The 23,488-nt window shown below is 42.4% G+C and overlaps 1 protein-coding gene across 1 annotated transcript; it reads left to right on the top strand.

Annotated features, from left to right (window-relative positions):
- Nucleotides 1–106: 106 nt before the first annotated feature.
- Nucleotides 107–23,286, top strand: PPTC7 (protein phosphatase targeting COQ7). Its single transcript, XM_060276360.2, has 7 exons — nucleotides 107–392; nucleotides 1,462–1,690; nucleotides 11,900–12,079; nucleotides 14,500–14,698; nucleotides 16,025–16,148; nucleotides 19,178–19,307; nucleotides 20,002–23,286. The coding sequence occupies exons 2-7, from the start codon at nucleotides 1,489–1,491 to the stop codon at nucleotides 20,058–20,060; spliced, it is 894 nt and encodes a 297-aa protein (XP_060132343.1). The 5' UTR covers nucleotides 107–392; nucleotides 1,462–1,488; the 3' UTR covers nucleotides 20,061–23,286.
- Nucleotides 23,287–23,488: the final 202 nt, after the last annotated feature.

Below are 23,488 nucleotides of genomic sequence, written 5' to 3'. Positions count from 1 at the left end.
GATGTGAGGGAGCTCAGAGGGGTTCCCCCCTCCGCCCCGCCTCTCTTTCTCCTCGCCGGCGAAGAGGCGGGGCTGACCTCGCGCGTCTCCCTCCCTTTTCCCCCTCCCTCCCTCCCTTTCTCTCTCCTTGAGGAGCCGCCGGCGGAACGCGGGCCCGAAGCACGCGACGGGGCGGAAGATGGCGGCTGGAGATCCCGGCTGCCGGACGGGGGAGACACGCCGCCGGCTGTGAAGTGGGAAAGGACGAGGAGGACGAGGAGCAGCTGCAGCAGGAGAAAGAGAAGGGCAAGGGGAGCCGGCGACGGAGAAAGAAGGGAGGCCAAGAGCGGCTGAGGGCAGAGCCCAGCCCCCGACCTCAGGGGCCGCCTCACGCCGAGGCGCCGCAGCCTGAGGTGGGGGTCTAGAGTCCTCCCGGGAGGGGAGGCCGCCACTTGTTTCTGTCATTTTTTGGGTGCAGCTGAGAGGCAACTCCTGAAGAGAAAGAGGGGCTGGGAACGGGGGTCGTCGCTCTGTGCGCTCTGAGGGGCGCTGGGCACCCCCTCCCTCAGGGGGGGCCTCGTGGAGGAGGAGGGGCAGTGGGAGCTGAGCCTCCTCCCTCGTCTGAAGGGAGTCACTTAACTGAGGAGAAATTGGCGGGAGTCGAAGCCGTCTCTTTTCGGGGGCGGGCCGGGGGCTGAGCGCCCCCACCTCAGAGCCCCATTCTGGGTTGTGAGCCCTCGCTCTCAAGAGGGGCTCCTTTCAGTGGGGGGCTGACTTCCCCCCCCTCCGCTCCAGTTTTTATTGTAGATCTGAAACGAGCCTCGTGGTGAGGAGGAGGGGCAAGGGGTGGGGTCTTTGACCCCTGGCCTTTAGGCTAGGGCCTTATTCCGAGGAGGAGTTGGAATCCGTTGAACTCCCTCCGGTGAACTTTGACACACTTGGAGGGCCTTGGGAAATGTGCACCAGGAGAAGAAGGGGTCCTGTTTAGGAGGAGCGCAGGTCAGGCGACCTAAGCGTGCTGACAGGAAGGAAAAACCTGCCTGAGTTTAGAGCCGTCTTGAAACTTAAGGCATTGCTTCTGTCTTTATCTCTCATTTGGGTGGGAAGGATAGGTAATGTAGTTAGTATAGAGACCCCTTCTAGAGAGAGGCAGAGAGAGAGAGAGAGACCTAAAAGCTGAGTTTTCTTTTTGGAGAGGGTGGGTAAAAGTGGTGGATAAGGAAGTCTCCAGGAGACTGAATATAGGTATAGAACATCTATATATCTACACACACACACACACACACACACACACACACACACAAATAAAGGAAGGGGCTCTATTTCAAGGTTGAAATAACCTTTTGTTAGAGAAGAGTTCAAACAAGGGGTCCCCACTTGGAGGGGTCCCCACTGGGAACCCTGGGTCTTGGGGTGGCCCTGGTTCAGAGCGGACTACGTTGGCTCCGGTGGCAGATCTGCCCACGATTTCCCTCGTTGCAGGCGGTCGGCTGCTGGGCTCCCCACACCATGTTCTCGGTCCTCTCCTATGGCAGACTGGTAGCCCGGGCAGTCCTAGGTGGCCTTTCTCAAACAGACTCTCGAGATTACAGCCTGGTGACTGCCAGCTGTGGCTTTGGCAAGGACTTCCGCAAGGGCATCTTGAAGAAAGGCATGTGCTACGGGGATGACGCCTGCTTTGTGGCCCGGCACCGATCTGCAGATGTTCTAGGTGAGTGATGTCTGAGGCTGGTCTTTGTGTTTGTCTGACTTGCCTGTCTTCCTCCTCATGTTTGATTGAATATAGCACCCCTGGGTAGTATTTGAAAAGGCCCTATAATTACATATCTGCAGGCTGCTGTCTCAGAGCAAAGTGTTCCAGGAAGATCCAGGAAGACAGTGAAGTAGATTCCATGATTGTGGGGGGCTCCAGAACTGATCTTGCCCAGTCTAGGTTCCTGTGTGGGCTGATGTGTTCCTTTGCTCATCAGGACCTGTCCATAATTGCTCCCCTGTAGTTCCAACGTGGCTGCTACTTTTTTAAAAAGCATTTTAGGTTTCCCCGTCTTTTTAAATAGCTTGAACTTAAACTCTTAAGGTGTCCCTCCCCCCCTTCTAACCCTGCAAATGAAATAAGCTGTTGGGAGCAAACACTTCCTGCCTTTAGCGCACCTTGTGTCCTTGTCAGGTGAAAAGCAAAGTGACATTGAAAGCGGTTTCAGATGTCAAGCTTCACTCCCCACACCCACTTTCCTGTGGTTTCAGAGCTCCTGCTGATCTTCAGTGCAGTGCAGCTGTGCTGTTGTCAGATGTCACAGGAGCAAAGGGGGGAAACCTCCTGAGTGCAGGCCCTTTGTGGGGGATGTGGCTTCTCAAATCCCCTTTTGCTTGCTGAGCAGCAGCAACATGAATGTAGATTGCTAAACACTCCTTGGTGTATGGTTTATTTAGAGTTGAAAATTTGCTCTTGTATCTAAACATATTATGTTAGTGAAACTTAGTGTTGCCATGGTAGCTTCATGTCTGTTGCAATGAGTGATTTTTTAAAAAATGTTGTAATGAGTGATTTTTTTAAAAAAAAAAACCAATGTTTTGAATAGTACATTTAAAAGAATCTTGTCAGGTGCCAATTCTGTAGTTCTGGATATGGAGGACAAAGAAAAATATATCGTCTTTGGTCATGCAGTGCAGTTCATCTTTGTTCTTAGGCCATAACCCACAATGCAGTTTGGCTGTTCAAGTGTCTTATCTAGCATATGATCCATGTTGAAGGGAAGGTCAGTAGAGTTCTTCCTTTCTGTCAGTAGAATTACTTGCACTGTGAATGGAAAGGGAGTGAGTGATGGATTTCTATCAAATGAAAGACTGATTGGAGTCTCCTTGGTTCTGCATTGCTCTTTAATAGTATAGCTGGGCATTTTTTCCCCCTCTGGCCCTTATTTTGGTTGGATTACAGTGAATTGTATGGCAGGATTTGATGATGTTATGTCATTATGTTGCAGTAGTCCTATGTAAGCAGCCTTGTAGTGTCACTGAAGTGATGCAGGGAATAAATCCTCTTTATTTTCATTTTTAAATACTTTGTTTCCTGTACTTTATTACTGTTGTAGCAAGCAGATTTTATTTTATGTATTACATTTATATCCCACTTTTCCTCCTTATGTGTCATACATAGTTTTCTCCATTGTAATTTTTTCCTAATGCTTCAGAAAGTGATTTTGTGGCTTAGTATTCTTTGGATGATTGTTCTAACAGCCCCCCTCTTAATTTTGATTTAGGTATTTATGTCCTCTTCAGTCAGTTAAGACTGACTCCTAAAGCAGCTTACAGTTGAAATCCACCATTATTTTTGTGTGTGTTGGGTTCCGTCTCTTCTGGCCCATGAAAATACACTCCAGGTTCCAGGCTCTTCCCTGGAGAAGGAGCTATAGGTGAACTCAAGCTTGCTGATGACAAAGATATTAACCTCTTGCTGTCATTTTTCTATTGGTTCCTTAGCCCAATCCACAGTAGATAAAATAAAATTCTCTTTTTGCTCTTAGTTCTCCATTTTGAAATCTTTATTTAAATGATACTTTTATTAGCCTACATAATTGGATATTTTGCCCTTCTTTCCCTCTGTGTGCCCTGCATGTTTGGTAACCATGTTATCTTTTCTCTGTTTGGTGTCCTGTGCTCTGCCTGCATCTTTTGTTCTAAATTTCAAATGTCTTCAAACACTTATGCAGCTTCACTGTTCTGGATTAACTTAATTAATTTTATACAACCTATAAAATAAAATGGAGAAGAGCTTGGCACAATTAGGTTTTTTTATATAAATAACAATGTAGAATGAGTTTTAAATGTGTTTCACTTTCCATTCAGTCCAGATTAGCTTTATATATTACTCATTTGTGGATATAAGCATGCCAAGAAGATCTCTGCCTTCAGTTTTCAGAGTCTTTGTGGGCTGGATGTGGGTGTGGAGTAGCCACATGAGCTGCTCCCATCCAGTGGGAAAAAAATTGCAAGAGCACTTGGAATCTGCCCAACTTCTAAGTCCCTGTTTGACCACAGTTAAAAAAAACACCACCCCTACACATGGCCTTTTTCTGTTGTGCAATTACTAGATCTGAAGAACAGCCCTGCTGAATCAGACCAAAGACCTGTCCCTTCCTGCTCATGATTCCCAGCAGTTGGTATTCAGAGACCTACTGCATCTGATACTGGAGCTATTATGACCAATGGACACATCCTTTGTAGCTCAGTGGTTACTGCTGCTGTCCTGTGCACTGTTGCAATCAAGGGGGCTTAATTCTAAGAAAGGCATTCATAGTACAGTATTGCACTGTGTCGGGTGTGAGCCAGGAAGCCCTCAGTTCAAATCTCACCTTATGTGCTCTCTTAGCAAGTGGATTAAGGCAAAATATTCACCCAGCTTCAGGCACTCTCCTGCATTGTGGGAAAGGTAATAATGGCCTTTCTTGTAAAAGGGAAGAGGTTGTCAGCAGTTGATATTCTGCTGAAATTCCTACATTAACAGAGAAGTTGTGAAGATTACTAAGAAGTGCTTTGAACACTTGCAGTACACTAAATGCTAATATGTTCTGGAACCACATGGCAACTTCCTGCAGATCCCAGTGCCTTGGCTGCCTGAAGTGAGAAGGTTTGGTGCCAGCTCTTGGTGACTGTACATGTTTTGGCCTTTCAACTGTAACTGCTTCGCTAGCTTTCCTTTCATGGCAGTATTGTAAAAGATCCTCCATAGGAACTCAGGAGAGATCAGGGTCTGTGGTGATGAAAATTGTAACTCTGAAAGGCTTACATAAAAAGAGCATGAAATGTGATTTTGGTGCAGAAGTTGAAGGATCCTCATTCCTTTCCTTAGCACCTTGTTTGGGACATTAGTCAACAGCAGTTTACAATGAAGCAAAAGCCACACTGAGAATGCATCAAGCATGTTTACATATATGGGGATAATTTGGATCGTTTATTCTTCAATTAAATTGTCATAGACACTTCATAAGGAATACATTGCTAGAGTGAGGAAAGGGCTTGGGAGATCACAGGAAGCTTTCTGTAGATGCCTGTGTTTCCAAGCTGTTTTCTGCAACCACAAGGAAAATGTGTGGGTTTAAAAAATAAGTAAATACTGAAACTAGAGACTTGCAGGTTTGTCAGAACACCAGGTCCTGGGTTTCTGTGCAATTTGGGCAGAGTTAACAGACAGGCACACACTGCTTGGGTTTTCCTCTTTGGCTTTTACACTGTTGACAAATCCTAGGCTGGGCGTTTTATGAGGGATAACATTCCAAACCGTTTAATCATTTTAATAAGCCCCAAAACAGTACTGTTGAAAAGCGATAGATAGATATGAAAAGATCAAAGACATTTCAAATATTTCTTGGAAGATCATAGAATCATAGAATTGTAGAGTTAGGATCATCTACCCCAACCCCACACAACACAGGAATCTCAACTACAGTAGATCATGCATGGCAGATGGTCCCCCAACCTCTGCTTAAAAATCTCCCAAGCATAGGTCAGCAATAAAAGACACTGTGTCATTGAAGTTACCATAACTCATTATTCAAAGGAGCCAAAACAGTGAAGGCCTAGTGATCCCAGCAACTGACCAGTAAGTCTTTCCCCAATGAGGCAGTTGTGAGGACTATAGGTCGCCATCACTTTCTAAGGCTCCTCTTTTCCAGGGTATTTCCCAAGCAGTTGCAAACTACACACAACCAATCTGCTCTGCATGTTTCATTTCTCTGCATATTCTAGGAGATAGGGAGGAGGGTGGTTGGCTGCAGTAGGAGGGCCTGTTACCTCTTCTGCTTCCTCTTCCTCCTCCTAGTCTGCTCCTTCTTCCTCTGTCCACTCATTGTTGTCCCACCACCATTTCTCTGTCTCTGAGCCTTCTTCTCCTGGGGATACCCTTTGGGTTTCCCCAGCCTGTACTTTCCACCACTCCTCGGCATCCAGCCAGTCCATAACACCAAGGAAGGAGAGTCCACCACCTCTTGTGGGAGTGTGTTTCCCTGTCAAACTGCTCTTGCCATCAGAAAGAGCTTCCTAATGTTTGATTGGAATCTCCTTTCTTGTAACTACCCTTCGGTGCAGGGGAAAACAAGCTTGTTCTATCTTGCAGTCAAAGCTACAGTACTCAGAAGTAAGCCTCATTAAACTAAATTGTGTTTACTCCCAAGTAACTGAGTATAGGACTGCAGGCTCAGGAGCATTCCAAACTCCTGGCTGATACATAGCTACTGCTGCATCCACAGCCTTGCTCCTTGCACTGGAAAGGTGGGGGTGGGAAAAATGCAGTTTTGCTGCATCAGCCCTCAGGCTGACATAGCAAAGAGGTCTTTGCCATCCTGTGAATGGCAGGAGGGTCAGCGGATCCTGTGTCGGCCCAGCTGCACCCGCACAACATACAGTACTGTTTTGCCAATTGCTGGCAGGGATACTGCTAGCAGTAACGTCAGCCCACCCACCTTTTGGGCTTGTGCATTGGGATGTTGCTCACCAGCAGAGCTCCCCTGCCCCATCCAAAACAGGGATTGAAATTGTTCTGTCATTCTCTCAGTATGAATGATGCTGAGGTTCTTATTAATTTCATCCCACCTCAAAGCATGTATCGGTCTTAATCCTTCTTATAACTCAAATCTCCTCCTTGGAAAGACAGCTTCTCCAAAGCATAATCAAAACAACTCCGCTTAGTGGAAAAAAATATTCACCAATGTAAGCCCAATTTAGGCTGAAGGACAGTCTGTGAAAATGGTAGGTGATGAGCTAAGGGGTTATTTTGTTAGCATAAAAAGAGGCTTGCATCCAGGGATCTCATTTGAACCATGCTATTGCTTAATTATTCTGTTTGAGAATGCTGGATGGGTAGACAGAGTAAAGGCACACACAAGGAACTAATGCAGAATGTCCCAAGGTGGCTACTTCAGGAGGGAAGAATGCAGGTAGTGGGCGTTTTGCAATAATTACTTGCATTTTTAGTAAAAAAAAATTCTTTTGGCATGGTCAGGTTTTCTAGTATCCTAAGATTTAACAATTACAAGTACCTGTAAATGTCTTTAGTTGGTGTGGAGGGCAGCACACAGGTGTTTTGGTCTCTGATCACTGACAGACAGGTGAAGGAATGCTTGTAACAGCCTGCTTATAACTGTTTTTAGCCAAAGTTGTGGTTTGTTATTGGCCAAAATAAAACTGCATATTTTAGAATAGTTTGTGCAAGTGGGAAAGTAAAATTTGGATCTGATCCTCTGGAAGATACCATACCGGTAAGTGGTTGTACCAGAAATGCCCTGCTTGCTGCCAGCACAGCATACACCTGCCCTCCCCTATAGCCTACAAAGAAGTTCACTGCTACCTCATCAGCTACCATTTGCTTTAGTGCTTGCTTGCCTTGAGTATCTGTAAGTGAAGCATGCATAGCATGTACCCAGTCAGTAACTCTGGGGACTGTCCTCCCTGTAGTTGGAAGAACTGCTTACCTATGCTCACTAAGGAAGCAGAGAATCAGAATGGTTAAGACATTCTTAATCTGAATGATTAAGTCTGAAAAAGTGTGCATGCACACAAAGGCTCATACCAATGACAAACTTAGTTGGTCTCTAAGGTGCTACTGGAAGGAATTTTCTTATTTTGTTTTGACTATACCAGACCAACACGGCTACCTACCTGTTGCTAGAACGGTTAAGAGTTATGGTATAGAACTGACTAACAGCAACAAAGGTTAATTTAGTATGTTCAGTGATATACAAATAAACTAAATTTTGTAAACTGCTTTCAGGGATTTCTTTCTCTTTTTTACAATCAAATGGTGTATAATTTTTATGAAATAAATAGGGTTAACTTATCCAGCCATGTTCAGTATTTAAATCCCATGCTTCAGATATTTGAGAATTTTTTTTTTATGGCCATGAGTTTGCATTAGTTTTTAATCAAACTAGTTTTTTAGTAAAATAAAAAAAATCCTTCAGTAGCACCTTAAAGACCAACTAAGTGCTACTGAAGGAATTTTTTTTATTTTGCTTCGACTCAGACCAACACGGCTACCTACCTGTAACTAGTTTTTTAGTGCAAGAGGGAAAATATATTGATACACCATATAGCCAGGGAATTTATACAGACACTGTTCCTTTGGAACTGTCCTTGGTTAGTTCTGATGAAATTATGCGACTGCTGGTGATTTTAACACAGTGAATAAAGCTAGGTCTGTTGCCCAATTACAGAAATCTTAGTTGATTAATGGATTGAATTTGCCTAAGTGTAAAATGACATAAGTATGCTTTGTTTTTAGATGCACAGGCATAATCTTTGATGAGACATGTTCTTTCCTACATAAGAGAGAAGGAGCTGGAATGCCTCTTTTAAGATGGAGTTTGCCCTCTGTAGGTTTTTTCCTCCCTCCAATACTTAACAGTTAACCATGAAACAGGTCTTTAATTTTTAAATCAGGTGAATCATTTAGTTGATCAAAAGTTTTTTAAATTGTTCTTTAACTGTAAACTAAACATGTTGGCCCTACCTAACCCCCAAATCCCCTTTGATGCCCAGTTCTGAAAACAGTAACAGATGTAGGTATCTTTTCTATGATATCCAAAGGAAACTTTATTCTATTAATTAATTAGTTACAATTTTTATAGCCTGCTTTTCATTGAATGTCCTCAATCCCAGAGCGGGAAACAAATTAATAAAAGTAAACAGGAGAAAAATATTAGTACCGGGATTATTAAAAATAATATAGAAAAATTACAAAATCATATAAACAAGACCAATAAACAACTAAACAATTTTATCATAAGGTAAACAAGCAAAATTACAACAACATAACTTAATATTTCCAATGTAATAAAGTACAGGCCTCAGGGTTGACCTTGAACGTGGGAAGTTATAGAAGACTTGAACAGTTGGGGAAGTAGGAGTTGCCTTTTTGTACATGCATGAAGGCACTTCTTTTACAGTGTGTTGTGGCTGAGTTGGTGATCTGTAAAGAGTGCAGGTTGGGATTCCTGGTCTCCCAGCTGACTGTCTCTGCAGAATACTGTACGCTGTTCAACACTTTCTGACTGTTGTTGCTGAGAGTGACATGCTGGGTTTCAGAACTGAGGAATCTGGGGGTGATGGAATAGGATGCTTGTCCAGACTAGTTGTGGAAGACTGATCAAATGCTAAGCAGCATTTAGAGGAAGGGGAAGTTGATGAGGCAACCGCAAGGCATACATACAAGGTTGCTTAAATATGTTTTCTTTAGCTAATGTGCTGGCACGATTACAATCTCCAGAGGCTCATACACAGGCACACTTTTAATTTATTTGTGGTTGTGCGTTCTGTTTCTTGTATGCCTTACCATTCAGGTCCCATTGTGTTTAAGCTGCAAGACCTGCAGTGATTTTGCCCACGTTCTGTCAAATGACCCTTTCATACCTAATGTAGGCATGTAAGAAAATTCCTGATCCCCACCCCAAATCAATTAATCGGATGGGGACTGTGATTTTTTAAACCACTGATAGAGAAATCAAATGGTTAATCTAATATTAATTTTTAACATATTGTTCAGAGCAGTGGTTCCCAAATGGTGGTTTGTGGATTCCAGGGGGCCATCGTAACTGACCCAGGAGGTCTGCGGCACCATTCACATAACAAAAACTACCATAGAGATACCAAAAATTTCAAAAGCAGAGAGGTCATGGCTTGTTTTTTAAAAAACAGGGTGTAGTATAGGCAACCCCTGATTTCTGTGGGGGTTGTGTTCCAGGTCATGTGTGCACAATGGTCAAGCACATATAAGCCCGTCTATTTTACCCCCTTTTTCTACCACTTCCGGGTTTGCAGCAAAGTGCACAGGCATGGTCGTGCATGCATTGAACACTCCAAACTACTTTGCTCATTGGGAACCACTGGTTTAGAGGATTCATGTGCATTTCCTAAAGAAGAAAGGAAGGGTGTTCTTTAGTATTCAGGGTTATGGTATCCAAGTTGTGCTTTGTATTACTTGTGGTGTTACAATAGGGGGATTGTCATAATGCTTGCTTTCTGGTGTTGCATTGTGCGTAGCTGTCAAGTTTTCCCTTTTCTCGCGAGGAAGCCTATTCAGCATAGGGGAATTTCCCTTAAAAAAGGGAGAATTTGACAGCTATGATTTGCGTAGATTTTTTTTTTAATACAAATCCTTAAAAAATCGTTCTAAAAGGTTATGGACTATTTTGGGGAGAAATCTGATTAATGCTGATAGTCTGTTCAGAGTCTGGCAGTAACATGCTGACAGATTACATAGTTCATGCCAAGGTCAGCTCTAAACCCTCCATCTCCAGTTCAGCTGGCATCCTAAGTGAAAGACATTTTACAGATTAGCACATTTTTCTTTATGCACTAAATTTTCAATTCTAGGATAGAGGTTTGCAGCCTTGGGGAGCTGGGATAGCTCAGTAGGTAGAGCATGAGACTCTTAATCGAAGAGTCATGGGTTCATACCACACGTTGGGTAAAAAGATTCCTGCATTGCAGGGGGTTGGACTAGGTGACCCCTCGGCGACCCTTCCAACCATACAATTCTGTGATTTTGTTTAGCAGATTTATCTTCCTTTGGTTCACTCCCTGATAGTTGAAAAAGTGACTAACACTGCATCCTGAATCATTTAACATGAGCTTCATGCATTCCATAAAATACCAAATGTTGATACTTGCAGGCTGAAGAGAGTTTCTGAACCAAATAAGTTTAATATTATTAGAGGGGTGTGTGTAGGCTGTAGCTACTCAGCAGTACCACTGAGAATATTTCTTACTCTTGTTTGACCATGGCAAAATCCTCAAGAATTTGCTAAACAACTTTGCCCTTCAAACCCTTCTGCAACTGCAGAACTGCTGCAGAAAGTTTTCGGAGAAGGTCCATTCTTGATCTTGATGCCTGATGGTGTTGGATAGCAATGTTTGAGAGAAATGGGCTCCACACTGTCCAACCATTCTGGGAGCCTACTGTATAGCTGTAGTAGCTTATCAGCCAACCACTTTCTCCTGATAAATGTGTATAAATGCACCATTCTGCTCTCCTGCGTATGTTCATGGTTACGTGGCTGGTGCATGTTTGATATCTCAAATACAGTTAGCATCTCCTCAAGCTCAAAATCGGCTGAAGTTGAAATGTGCATGTGAATTCATGACTAAAACTGTATCACTGCAGCCCCTCACAGTTAGCCTGTCTAACCCGTTCTTTTCCCTTTTACTTACGGTACATTTTGGTGATGAAACTGGTTAAGATGAATTGAGGTGCTCATCTTCAAGAAATATAGGTGACCACCAGCTCATAATTGATTCTGTTAGAGAGGTAATCATATCTATGCTCCGAGTTTCTTAATGCACCCAAAGGGGCACAATCACTTTTGGTTAAAACTGCCAAGTATCACAGCTCCGTTATGCAAATCTAGGGTGCTGCTTCACATGAGAATGTGGGCCAGGCATCCCCAAACTTCGACCCTCCAGATGTTTTGGACTACAATTCCCATCTTCCCCGACCACTGGTCCTGTTAGCTAGGGATCATGGGAGTTGTAGGCCAAAACATCTGGAGGGCCGCAGTTTGGGGATGCCTGATGTGGGCCCATTTAGAGATGAGGAAACCACCTGAATAATACCAGAAAGGAAGTAAAGGTGACTGTCCTTGATCCTGTTGACTTCTGCATAACTCCCCCCTCCCCCATCTGTCTTAAGCTAGTTGCATAATGAGCCCTTATTTTGGGCTTTCAGCAATCAGAAGTGATTATATACCTCTGTGCTTTCGGCATAACATATTGAATTAGTTTAGATGCAATTAGTGATTAGTTTAGAAAGTCTTCTTTAGAAATATTAGCAGATATGGAGAATATTTAATTAAACCTCATCAGCTTTGCATGTTTAATGTAAATTTCATCTTCATTAATGCTGAGGAATTTATTCATAATATGTGTTATTTAGGGGTTGCAGATGGTGTTGGAGGCTGGCGGGACTACGGTGTTGATCCTTCTCAGTTCTCAGGGACTCTCATGCGCACTTGTGAACGCTTGGTCAAGGAAGGACGGTTTATACCAAGCAATCCTGTGGGGATTCTCACCACGAGCTACTGTGAGCTGCTGCAGAACAAAGTACCTTTGCTTGGTAAGCATAAACGGTCTCTTCTCTTTCTCACATCAGTCCACTGAGGTGTATTCTTAGCCAGCCATCTTAGCCGGGAAGTTCTTCAGTTATCACCTCCTGACAGGAACTCCTTGTTTGGCCTAGGTCAGGAGTGGGGAACCAGTGACCCTCCAGATGTTATTGGACTATAGCTTCCATCAGCCCCAGCCAGCATATCCAATTCCCAGGGATTATGAGAGTGGTAGTACAAGAACAAGTGGAGGGCATCACATTGGGTACCCCTGGCCAAGGCAAGCCATCTTGTAAGACTCTCAAATTATATTTGACACATGCAGTCTTCCAACAAATGCTTCCAAAATAAAAGGTGGCTTTTGGCCACAAAGGGGAAGTGACTCTGGTTTGGTACCACATTAAATAAGCGAGCAAACAAAAACACTTTGATGTAATTCCTGCTCTTTCAGAACTGGTTGCTGATGCAGGCAGATATATGTTTATTTAGGAAAATAAACTGCAAACGCTTTCAGTTTGAAGCCCCTTTGCTTCTCCTTTGAATCTGAGTCCTTTTTACAGGGTGATGCATCACTTGTACTTTGTTGCTCCTACCTTTTATTTTTGGTTTTCTAAAAGCAATATGGAGTTGCCATTATTGGTTTCAGATTTAACTTCCCCACTGGGAATACATTCCAGCTGGGTGCCAGTTTAGGAGAAGTCTAGGGGTGGATATTTGTGTTATGTGCTTTAACTTTAAACACCTGCTGAAAACTTTTCTATTTCACCAGGCTTAAGGAGGCAATTAAGAATACATATTTCCACAATGGTTTATTCATGTCTATTTTTAACTTTTCATGTTTTTATTGTATTTTTTATTTATTTTTGTTGTAAACTGCTTTGATATTTATTTATTTATTTATTGCAATCTATAAATATTTTTATAAATAAGTTAAAAATAAAATTACTGTTTATATTTTACGTTCATGCCATTCTCTTTGAACTCATGAGAGCAAGTGGGTCTCACAATAGAACATTGCAGTGTGGAATGCGCCAGTTCACTGTTCCTGCCAGTCCCATCAGCCAGGTCTTCCAGATAACCCAATTACCCCCCTCTCCACTCTTGTCCCCCAAGACACTGTGATCGCTGAGCACACCCAGTCCTCATTCAGCAGGGTTTTTTGTGGGGGGGGGCTGTTGCCCCATAGGTAGTGTCTCCCCAAGATTATTTGTACTTCTGTGACCTTGGAAGATCCCTATGGCATGCTGACACCTTTTCTTGTTCCTCAATAGCCCCCTTTCACCCACAGCCCTGTGAGCACTTAAGGGGGTGAGTTTGATGTTAGGGGGAGTGATATTGGGGGGCCTTGAAGGAGCAGGATTTTGCTGTGTTGAGAACCAACCATGCTAATGGAAACGGACAACCTTTAGCACACTTAAGTGCAAGTTACTTTTCACACCGCACATGCTTCTCACCTGACCTTAGCTGCTCTGCCAAGAGGTCGCTGTACGCTGTAACTATGTATGCTATATATAGCTAGCCTCTGCTGAACTCAGGAAGAGTCATCCCTTTTTCATTACACACCTAAAGAACGGGCATTGGCTGCAGCATTTCGCCTTCAGTTCAGATGTTGCTGGAACTGCTTAAAGGAGCTCTAATTTCAACTTACATCATGACTAGTTTTGTGGAAAAGTCCTGACTTAATTGAATGTTGCCAAGGTGGCCTCATGCTGTGAGTGCCTGTCCCATTCATCTTGACCTTCTCAGTTCACAAGAGCACATCAGCTCCATGTTTGGCACTTGAATTTCTATTTGCAGTGCATTTCTGATCAGCTTGACTCCTTATCCGACACTTCTAGATTTTCTTCCTTTTAGCTGCTGTAAATTTTCCCCTTATCTTGATTGCTTTGTTAAACATTCCTTGTTAGGAATGCCAATATAAGAGCCAATGTGTCAGTTGCTCACATGTTCCTGGTATTTAATTGACCAGTGATGAGATAGTAGAGTACATGTTTGCCTAGTGCTGTTAAGTGCTGTCCAACCTCCTCAGCACTTCTTTGGGGGCTCTTTTGAAATGAATGCATGTTACATGTCTGCCTCCACAAATCTTGGTTGAAAAAAGTGCATAGAGTGGGTAAGAGTCCAAATAGCTGCTTATTAAGTTTCAGAATAATGGTGGCATTGCTTTTAGAAGTCTGATGTGCTACCCTTAAGAAGAGCTGTGTTGACTTACCAAGAGAACAGCACTGGAAGTCTGTTTCTGCTAATTAGAAATAGCTTCTCGCAGTAGTTGGAAAACAATAGACATTCTATTCAGCTCATTTCCATGTAGTTTATCTCTCTTAAGTTCTTGTCCTTGCTGGACCAAACACTGCAGCCAGTGGACCCCACTTAAAGTAAAAGCAGCTGCATTTATATGTTGTTACATAAAAATATTTAATTTTATTTCCAGGGAGCAGCACAGCTTGCATTGTAGTTCTGGATCGGACAAGTCATCGTTTACATACAGCAAACTTGGGGGACTCAGGCTTTTTGGTAGTCAGAGGTGGAGAGGTAGTACACCGATCTGATGAACAACAGCACTACTTCAACACTCCGTTCCAGCTGTCAATAGCACCACCTGAAGCTGAAGGAGTCGTCTTCAGTGATAGGTGAGATTTTTAAGTGTGAGTGGCCAGATCTAAATTCCCCAAAACGATTATGTTGGGTGCATCCCCAGTGAATTGTGAGGGGAAGTTGTGCTCACACCCCATGTCCCAGAATGTGTAACTCCCTTTTTCCAAACAAAGGAGAAGTATGGGAAATGATCTTTTTCTGCTCAGGGGTTTTTATGGTTGCCCGAAAGGGGCTTTTCTCTTCTCACTAGCCTGGCTTCACTAATTACAGTGGCCATTAGAGGCAAAGGTGTCTCCTCCTTGCATGAGGCTGTGCAAGGGTTATGTATGGAGTATTCCTCATCTCTCTGATATTTGCATGTTACAAAACAGAGCTTTGGCATAAAGATGGTTAGGGTGTGGTGTTAGGTTCCTTTTATGCCTCCAGGTCCCTGCTTTAGTTTGACTTTCATGTGTGGCCACATTTGCCAGGGCCTCAAATATCACATTTTAAAATTTCCCTCCTACTGACTTGTTTGCCAAGGAATACTACTGTTTTATGTGTTGCTGTTGGAAATATTTTTGGCTATAAGAGTGAATTTGGCTTAAGAGTGAATCAAGCTGCTCTTCCAAGTTGAATTCCTGGAATGGGTGCTAAAAGTTTGTTCTTTGTGGCTGTTTTGCACTTGCAGCAGGATTTGAATGGAGATGTGGAAAAAGCCTTGTCCCGCTGAGTGCATTCACTAGTGTCCAAAATAGCTGTGTGTTCGCCCAGCATGCAAATGCTGTCATGCTGTCCTGTTCATTTCGGGGACCTCCTTCTCACTCTTGGGATTTGGATTGGGAATCTGCTAATTTTGCATACTCTGGCAGTGAGGTAGCAAATGCTTGAACAGAGAGGGAAGCATGTGACTGCAGCTTGTATTTCAGTACGGTTAAAAGCTTCCAGCCGTGTGCTGTGCCCAATCAAAATGAGCAAAACTCCCAGTTGGCAGAACACCAAGGTCCACGATGGGAGTGTTGGAAAAGCACATTCTGTTCAATGGGAACTAGCAGCTTTAAAAGGGTACCTTAGCAAAGAACTTGAAGCAAGATTACTCCCTTTCCACTGGTGGTGCACAGCAAGGCCTTTGGCACTTCACAGGTCAAAGAAGGAGTCACTCAAAAATACTAGTGCAGCGGAGAGATCATGGGATCTATCCCATGCTGCTCTACTAAGGTTCCTTTTGCCTCAAACTGTCTGTCACAAGTCCCAGTGTTGTGTCTAATGAGCTATGTCAGGTAAGCTGAATGTAGTGTTCTCCCCATTTTACAGATTAAACTAAACTCTGACCTGAAAGCCATTCAAATATATGTAGCTATTTGGGATCATTGTTTTCACAGCCCAGATGCTGCAGACAGTACTACGTTTGATGTCCAGCTAGGAGACATCATTCTGACAGCCACAGATGGGCTTTTTGACAACATGCCTGACTACATGATCCTACAGGAGCTTAAGAAGCTAAAGGTAAGCAGTATGCAGAGAGTTGGGTGAAATGTTTAAACAGAGACGAGTTCATGTAACTATTTGCATATTATGTTAGTCTACTTGACCCAAAGTTTTTAAGCAAGGTGGACTAAAGTTGCTTCTGGGGCCCTCCAAGATTAGAAGCCCTGAAGCTTAAGCTTCATTAGTTTTGTAGCAGATCCGCCCGTGGCTACACCATTTATGTAGGAAATGAAACAGACTGGCTGTCTTTCTCATGATGGTGGAACTCTGATTATCAGAGTGCCCCTCCAATAAGCTGAATTTTGAATGCATGAGAGTTAAATACAATGTCCTGCACTTATGCGTGATCGTGTATATGCATGACGCTGGTAAATAATTAAATCATTTAATTTAAACACAGAAATTGTGGGAGAGCAGGAGAGCCCTCGTGGCTCATGATGAGACCCTCCCTGGAGCCTTAAGAGGACATCAGCAGGGGCAGAGGAAGCCTCAAAGAGAGGCGCAGCGGAACTGACACATAGCTAGTGCAGCAGCAGCAGCCACCATTTTCCCATACGTCCTCAAGCCTCCTGCTGGCCCCAGAGCTTCAACTCCAGATATTTTGAACTGGATTGGGGAGACAGTGGGGAAGAGAGCTGGAGAGCAGGAAAAAATGGAGGCTTTTTCGAAGGTGCTCCCCACTTTTTGCAATTTCAGTTAATCAATAAAGATATGTTTCAGAAAGTTTGGTTCCTGAAAATGTTTTAATATTGTAACTTCCCAGACACTCCCAAAATCTTCTAAAAGTAGTTGCTTAAAATGACTCATTTGAAATTGGAGTAAAGGGGAAATCTGCTTAGTTGAGTTAGACCAGGCATCCCCAAACTGCGGCCCTCCAGATGTTTTGGCCTACAACTCCTATGATCCCTGGCTAACAGGACCTGTGGTCAGGGATGATGGGAATTGTAGTCCAAAACATCTGGAGGGCCGAAGTTTGGGGGTGCCTGAGTTAGACTGATGAGGTGGAGGAGGCTCCTCCTTTTCGGCCACACTCTCCCTGCACCCCAGAGGGCATGTTTGACCCCAGCCTGGTTTGAGTTTGGTCTCCTCCATTGGCCATGTCTGCTAAGGAAGACAGGCTGTGCCAAACGGGTCTCCAAGGGAAGTTGTTTCTTTCTCCCCCTCCTTTCCCAAAATACAGTTCCATTTTTAGTGGCTTTCTTTGCTTATCTAAGTCCTCCGGTGCTGATGGGAGGGAAGGGTTAGGAATGCATTTGCAGGAGATAACATGCTATTGCCCTTGTGGATGTGTAGGTTCATGTGGTATTGAGTGCCACCACAGGCAACCTTAAATTTGGCTGCTGTAGTATGCCCTACAGATAGGGTTCCCAGCATTAATCCCTATGGAGTCAGAACGGCAACTTCTGTTGAAAACAGTAGTGATGGCTTTTTCTTATTAAGTTCAGCATTTCAAAGGAATTAAGATCGAGGAAAGCAAATTTGGGAAGAAGTTATTAATCAGTCTTGAATTCTGCTGTTTGGTTTTGGTCCCCGTCCCCACTTTAGCCATTTCTTGGTGTTTGCTTATGCAGTAAGGGGTCAGATAAAAACTGAGTAAAAGTTGGAAGCTGAGTTGAAAGCAGAGGGCTTCAGATATGCTCTTTAAGTCAAATGCAGCTTCCCAAAACTTTTGCTGCTGTGGAGAGTAGGGAGATTTATTTCCATACATAGCATACTTAAATATGCCAACTGACCGACAAACATAACTACATGCTTCCAGCTACCATCCCAAACATACCAACAATCCATTGTATACAGCCAGGCCCTACGTTACAACCGCATCTGTTCCAACTCTACAGACAAAGAATCTCACCTAAGAGATCTACAGCAAACCTTTTTAGAACTAAAATATCCACCTGATGAAGTTAAACAACAGATCAACAGAGCCAGACTGATACCTAGAGAGAACCTGTTGCAAGTCAGACCCAAAAAAGAAAATAACAGAACACCACTAGTTATCACATACAGCTCCCAAGTTAAAACAGTACAACGCATAATCAGAGATTTACAACCTCTCCTGGACAATGACAGCTCTCTTAAGTTCTGGGAGGAAGACCTTTCATTGCCTACAGACAGCCACCCAATCTTAAACAACTCCTCACCCACAATAATACAACCACCAGACTGAACATGGACACTGGTACCAGAGCCTGCAATAAACCCAGATGCCAACTTTGCTGCCACATACACCTGGACAACACCATTATTGGCCCCAACAACATCCAACATACCATCTCAGGACTATTTAATTGCTCATCTTCTAATATTGTGAATGCCAACAGTGCCCTTCAGCTCTCTATATTGGACAAACAGGCCAAACCCTACGCCAAAGGATAAATGGACATAAATCTGACATCAGGAATCACAAGACAGAGAAACCAGTAGGAGAACACTTCAATCTCCCAGGACATTCTATACAAGATCTCAAAGAAACAGACTGGAAAGAGAAGTTGCTGAATTGCAACTCATTAGCAAGCTTAAAACCATGGAGCCACCTGGAATGAACAGGGACATAGGATTCTTATCTCATTATACATGATCAAGCTTTTCTTTTCACCTCAGCCCTTGCTCCCCCCCCTGCAAGACCAATTGCAGTCATTAACAGTAGTTAACAATCATCAACAGGTTTACCACTCCTATCAGCCCATCACCCATTCCCATCACCCCCACCCTCTGAATATACATAAGGGTCTGGTGACTTCTGTTTCAGTGTATCTGATGAAGTGTGCATGCACACGAAAGCTCATACCAAAATAAAAACTTAGTTGGTCTTGAAGGAATTTTTTTATTTTGTTTCGACTCAGACCAACACGGCTACCTACCTGTAACTTTAAATATGTTTGTCTTTAACCCAGAACAGATCCTTTTGAGTTAGCCACTGTTAATATGTAAGTTGGAATAAGGGAGTAAACAATATTCTTCTATTATGTGCACTTATTTGTGACATATGAAATGTGTAACCTTGGTAAAAAAAAAATATTATTCTGTCTCTCATACTATTGATTCAGAATTCAAATTATGAAAGTATACAACAGACAGCAAGAAGTATCGCCGAGCAAGCTCATGAACTGGCGTATGACCCAAATTACATGTCTCCCTTTGCACAGTTTGCTTGTGATAATGGATTGAATGTAAGAGGTAAGTTTTACCATTTTCTTGTGGGAAGCTTAACAATGACACTGCAGGCTAGCATTTGTTCCAAATTCTGAACTGGCAAGCAGACTTTGTACTAGAATGAGAGACTGGCTAGTAATTGGGGTGGTGTTTTACAAAGAGTGAGATGACCTGTTCCCAGGTTTGCTGCTGACTTGCTGTATAATTTTGGTTTTCATCATGCAAACTACTTTGCATACTTACAAACCTGATTATTTTCCACAACTACTGCATATAAGCCAGCTATATTAGAGTCCAGGGGGAATGTTTTTAAGTTTTCCAGCACAATTCAGTGAAGTATGTAAAAGGCAAGCACAAACATTTCTATTTAGAGCATTAGCTCTTAGATTTCCCTGGATAGCAACAGGGCACCTGTTGGAAGTCTTGGCTCTTAGCTTATGGTACTGAGTGTATCTGGAATATGGAAGGTGGTAGACTCTCCTTCATTGGAGGTTTTAAAGCAGAGGTTGGATGGCCATCTGTCGGGGATGCTTTAGTTGAGATTCCTGCATTGCAGGGAGTTGGACTAGACGAATCTCTATGATTCTATGTCTGCCAGACATATGTGTTGGGTTTGCTGAAGAGTACTTGCCCTCTGTTCGGCTTCGTGACCTGCTTTTAATGGCAGTTTCTTTGCCATTTTCTCCCTGTGAAAATATGTAAATGTCTTGCTTTGCAGGTGGAAAGCCAGATGACATCACCGTCCTCCTTTCAATAGTAGCTGAATATACAGACTGACAGCATAAACTTTTGACAACTGACTTGAGTGTTTCCTGCCGTTCCCAACTTCACATGGACTGTTTCCTGCTGGCAGGATGCCTTTCTCTGCAGCTGATCTCAGTGGCTCTTACATGTTACTTCCATTGCCTGCAGTCGAGGTCTCTATCATGAACCACTACTGGAGTACACTAGGGTGCATCTGCCAGCAAGAAATGAAGAATTTCAATACTTGAAGCTTGTCTTTTCAAACTCTAGTAGTAATTACTTCATAGTGGGGAGGGGGGGTGCGCGATAATCATGGTTATGGCTCTGAAAGAAATAAGTAGAATTGGCTATTCATAATTCAGAACTAGATGTGCAGTTTGACACTGATAGAAAACCTCCATGAGGACAAACAAAATTGTTTTGTTAGGGGGGAAAAGCCCATTTTTAATTTGAGAGGTCACAAATCATTCTGCAACTAACATAGTTTGTTAAAATGATAGTTGAGATTTGTGTTGATATGAATTCTCTGGAGGCTTCCAAATGCAGTGAGCCTCAAGATGTATATGGTTTAGTGCAGGAGTTTTGTCTGTTACTAATTTGAAACACAAGATTAGTTCGTGAAACGTATTGTGTGTCTATGAGAGAGAGAGAGAGTGTGTGTGTGTATATATATGTGTGTGAAGGTGCCTGTTATCATGCAGATGGAAATATCGTTTATTTGCAAGGAGCCCTGTGCTGGCTGGATCTTTCTTTTAGAGAGAAAGTTTTTCTAAAGATATTTCAGTTGCACTAAGTCTGAAGAAGCAAGAGTGTTGAGAGTTTGGAATGGCATGTTTCCTGAGCACGAATCATCTGATCTTGCTTTGTATGCCATAGGTAGCGAGGAACGATAGAGGCATTAAAGTGGGTAGTCTTCTCTTTTGGGTTTGAGGAACTTGATGGTGTTTCAATGTACGTACTTCTGCTTGTGCTCCCACAGCAATTGAAGTTGCACACATGCAAAATGCTGAATGAGCAGCATTTACATTTTAGTAGCTTGGTGTACAGAATTTCCAGAATGAACTTTAATGATGTTTACAGGTATCTAATAGCCATTTTGCAATATAGCATTTCCTTTCATTTACATCCACTCAATCTAGTTTATTCTTCAGGCTGCAATCTCCTCCCTCCTTTTTTAAGCTCATGTAAAAACCAATAGCTATAAAGATATATAATGGTCAGTTTTTCATAACTTTTTTGCTAGTAGAAAAGTACTTAGAAATGAAAAGCCATGTTTTATATAGCAGTTGGGTAATGTGGATGTTTAGATTCTGAGCTTGGCCAGTAAAGCAACCTTTTTAAGATGAAAGGTTTTTTTTTTACTGCCAGGTTTGTTGTGTTAAAACTGTAAGATTGAGGTTACCTCAGCCTGTTTTAAATATTTTTTTGTGGTTGTACTGTATATTTGCATAATTACGTCAAGCTTTTATTTATAATTATGTGACATGTACCATGTACATGTCACTATTTCAATGCATCCTACTTTTAACAGGCATTTTATTTACCATGAGGATGGGCAGAATCATTTGGAAGCTGATTAAATTACTTTTTGTGAAATTGGCATCTTAATTTTTCTTAAAATATTCTTTTCTTTTTTTGTCAGAATGCCTTAACCACTTAACTTGACAAAATGATTTTTTTCCAGCATGGATACAGGGTGGAATACAATGAAATAAAGAAAATTCATAGTGCTATAATTCAGAAATGTGGCAAATGATAACTTTGCACAAATCATTTCAATCCCTTATGCTACTTTAGCTGAACAAGTTATAACTATCAATATTCAATTAGAAGGAATGTATTACTGCTGCAGTTCCAGACTTCTTTCCTGCTTTGACAGAAGAGCAGTTATCCTATAATTTGGACTTCATTTGCATTTTAAATCACCAGTATTTGCTATTGTTTATTAGAACAAGCCCTGATTAGTGATTGACTGGCCTAACCCACTTGCCCTTCCTTTTGGCCTTGGCGCCTCCATAGAGCAGGACAGTTTCCCTGCTTCATGTTCTATCTTCCTGCCTTTCTGCAACTACAAAGGATGACCCATCAATTAAACAAATGTGGAAAAGGAAGGTGCTTCTTATGCCCGGATGGTCATGGCCTGGAGCCTTTTGCCACTGTTCTTGGATCTTGTTCTGAGTAGCAGAACTGTAACATCTGTTGGGATTGCTGGCCTTGCTTTGCTTAGAACAGTTTTTAGTCAAGCAGTTTGTATAAAGCCATTTGTCTCTTCCAATGTTTTTTATGATGATCAAATTGAGTTTTTAAACTTTCAGATACTAAGTTCCCCCTTCCCCTCTCCAGACGCCAAAGACCAGTACAGTTTATAGCTTTTTGCCATCTGTTTTTAGAGCAATACTGTATTATAAAGAATTAATATTTCTATTACATGCTTGTCTTTTTTCCATTTTAAGATGTGCACTCAAACATATCTGAACCTAATTTCTTCCTATGAACTTAAGCTGTTTGCGCACAAATATATTTTACAAAAAAAGGCAGGATTCATGTACTTGTGAAAAAAAACATTTACCAATCCTCAAAGCAGTAGTGTTTCCTAGGAACTTGTTTAGTGTTTTGGTTTGGCACAGAGAAGACATTCCATTTTGTGTTTTCTTAAATCTGAAATACATGGGTGGAGCCTGGAGAGATCTTACCTGCAGAATTACTTTATAAAGAATCTGAAAGAAATAACTTGGCATAACATCAACCTGCTTCACTCAGTAATGCAGTTGCAGCTGCAGGGCTTGCTTTACAGGAATGCCTGTAATTGTGTTACTGAGTTTGTTGATATGAAGGGCTAGGCTAATGTGAAATACCCATATTAATGAAGGAAACTAAGTCCATGGCTTTCCCTCAATTTGCTATTTCCACAACAAGTGGGAAAAACCTTGAAAATTGGGACCAGATTGGATATAGACAAAACTGTCCATAGTAAAAGCAAGCAAAGATGAAGACACTGTGAATGGAATTACTCTTTGTAATGGATTGCTTTTCCATGGGAAGCCAGGCTAAATGTAGACATTGACTTTTTCTTTTATTTGACAAAGCTGATATAATGAGGATGCCTTCTTGTTAAATGAGACTATCATTACCTGTGCTTACCTAAAAGGCAATTATGTGAATTGGATGTTTGAAGTATATAATTTGTGCAAGAATAGTATCTGTAAATACATTTTAATGAACTGTAAAGATATTTAATAAATAAAGTATTTATACAATATGCATGTGTGCTTGGGTCCAGGGTCTTTTGCCTCACCATCCCCACTACTGACTCCCTATTGCAAGCATCCCCAAACTGCGGCCCTCCAGATGTTTTGGCCTACAACTCCCATGATCCCTAGCTAACAGGACCAGTGGTCGGGGGAAATGGGAACTGTAGTTCAAAACATCTGGAGGGCCGAAGTTTGGGGATGCCTGCCCTA

Source organism: Zootoca vivipara, chromosome 6, assembly GCF_965207765.1.
Source record: "Zootoca vivipara chromosome 6, rZooViv2.hap1.1, whole genome shotgun sequence".
Classification (NCBI taxonomy): Eukaryota; Metazoa; Chordata; class Lepidosauria; order Squamata; family Lacertidae; genus Zootoca; species Zootoca vivipara.
Note: the sequence above shows the minus strand (reverse complement) of the source record. Positions and strands in the feature narration are given on the sequence as shown.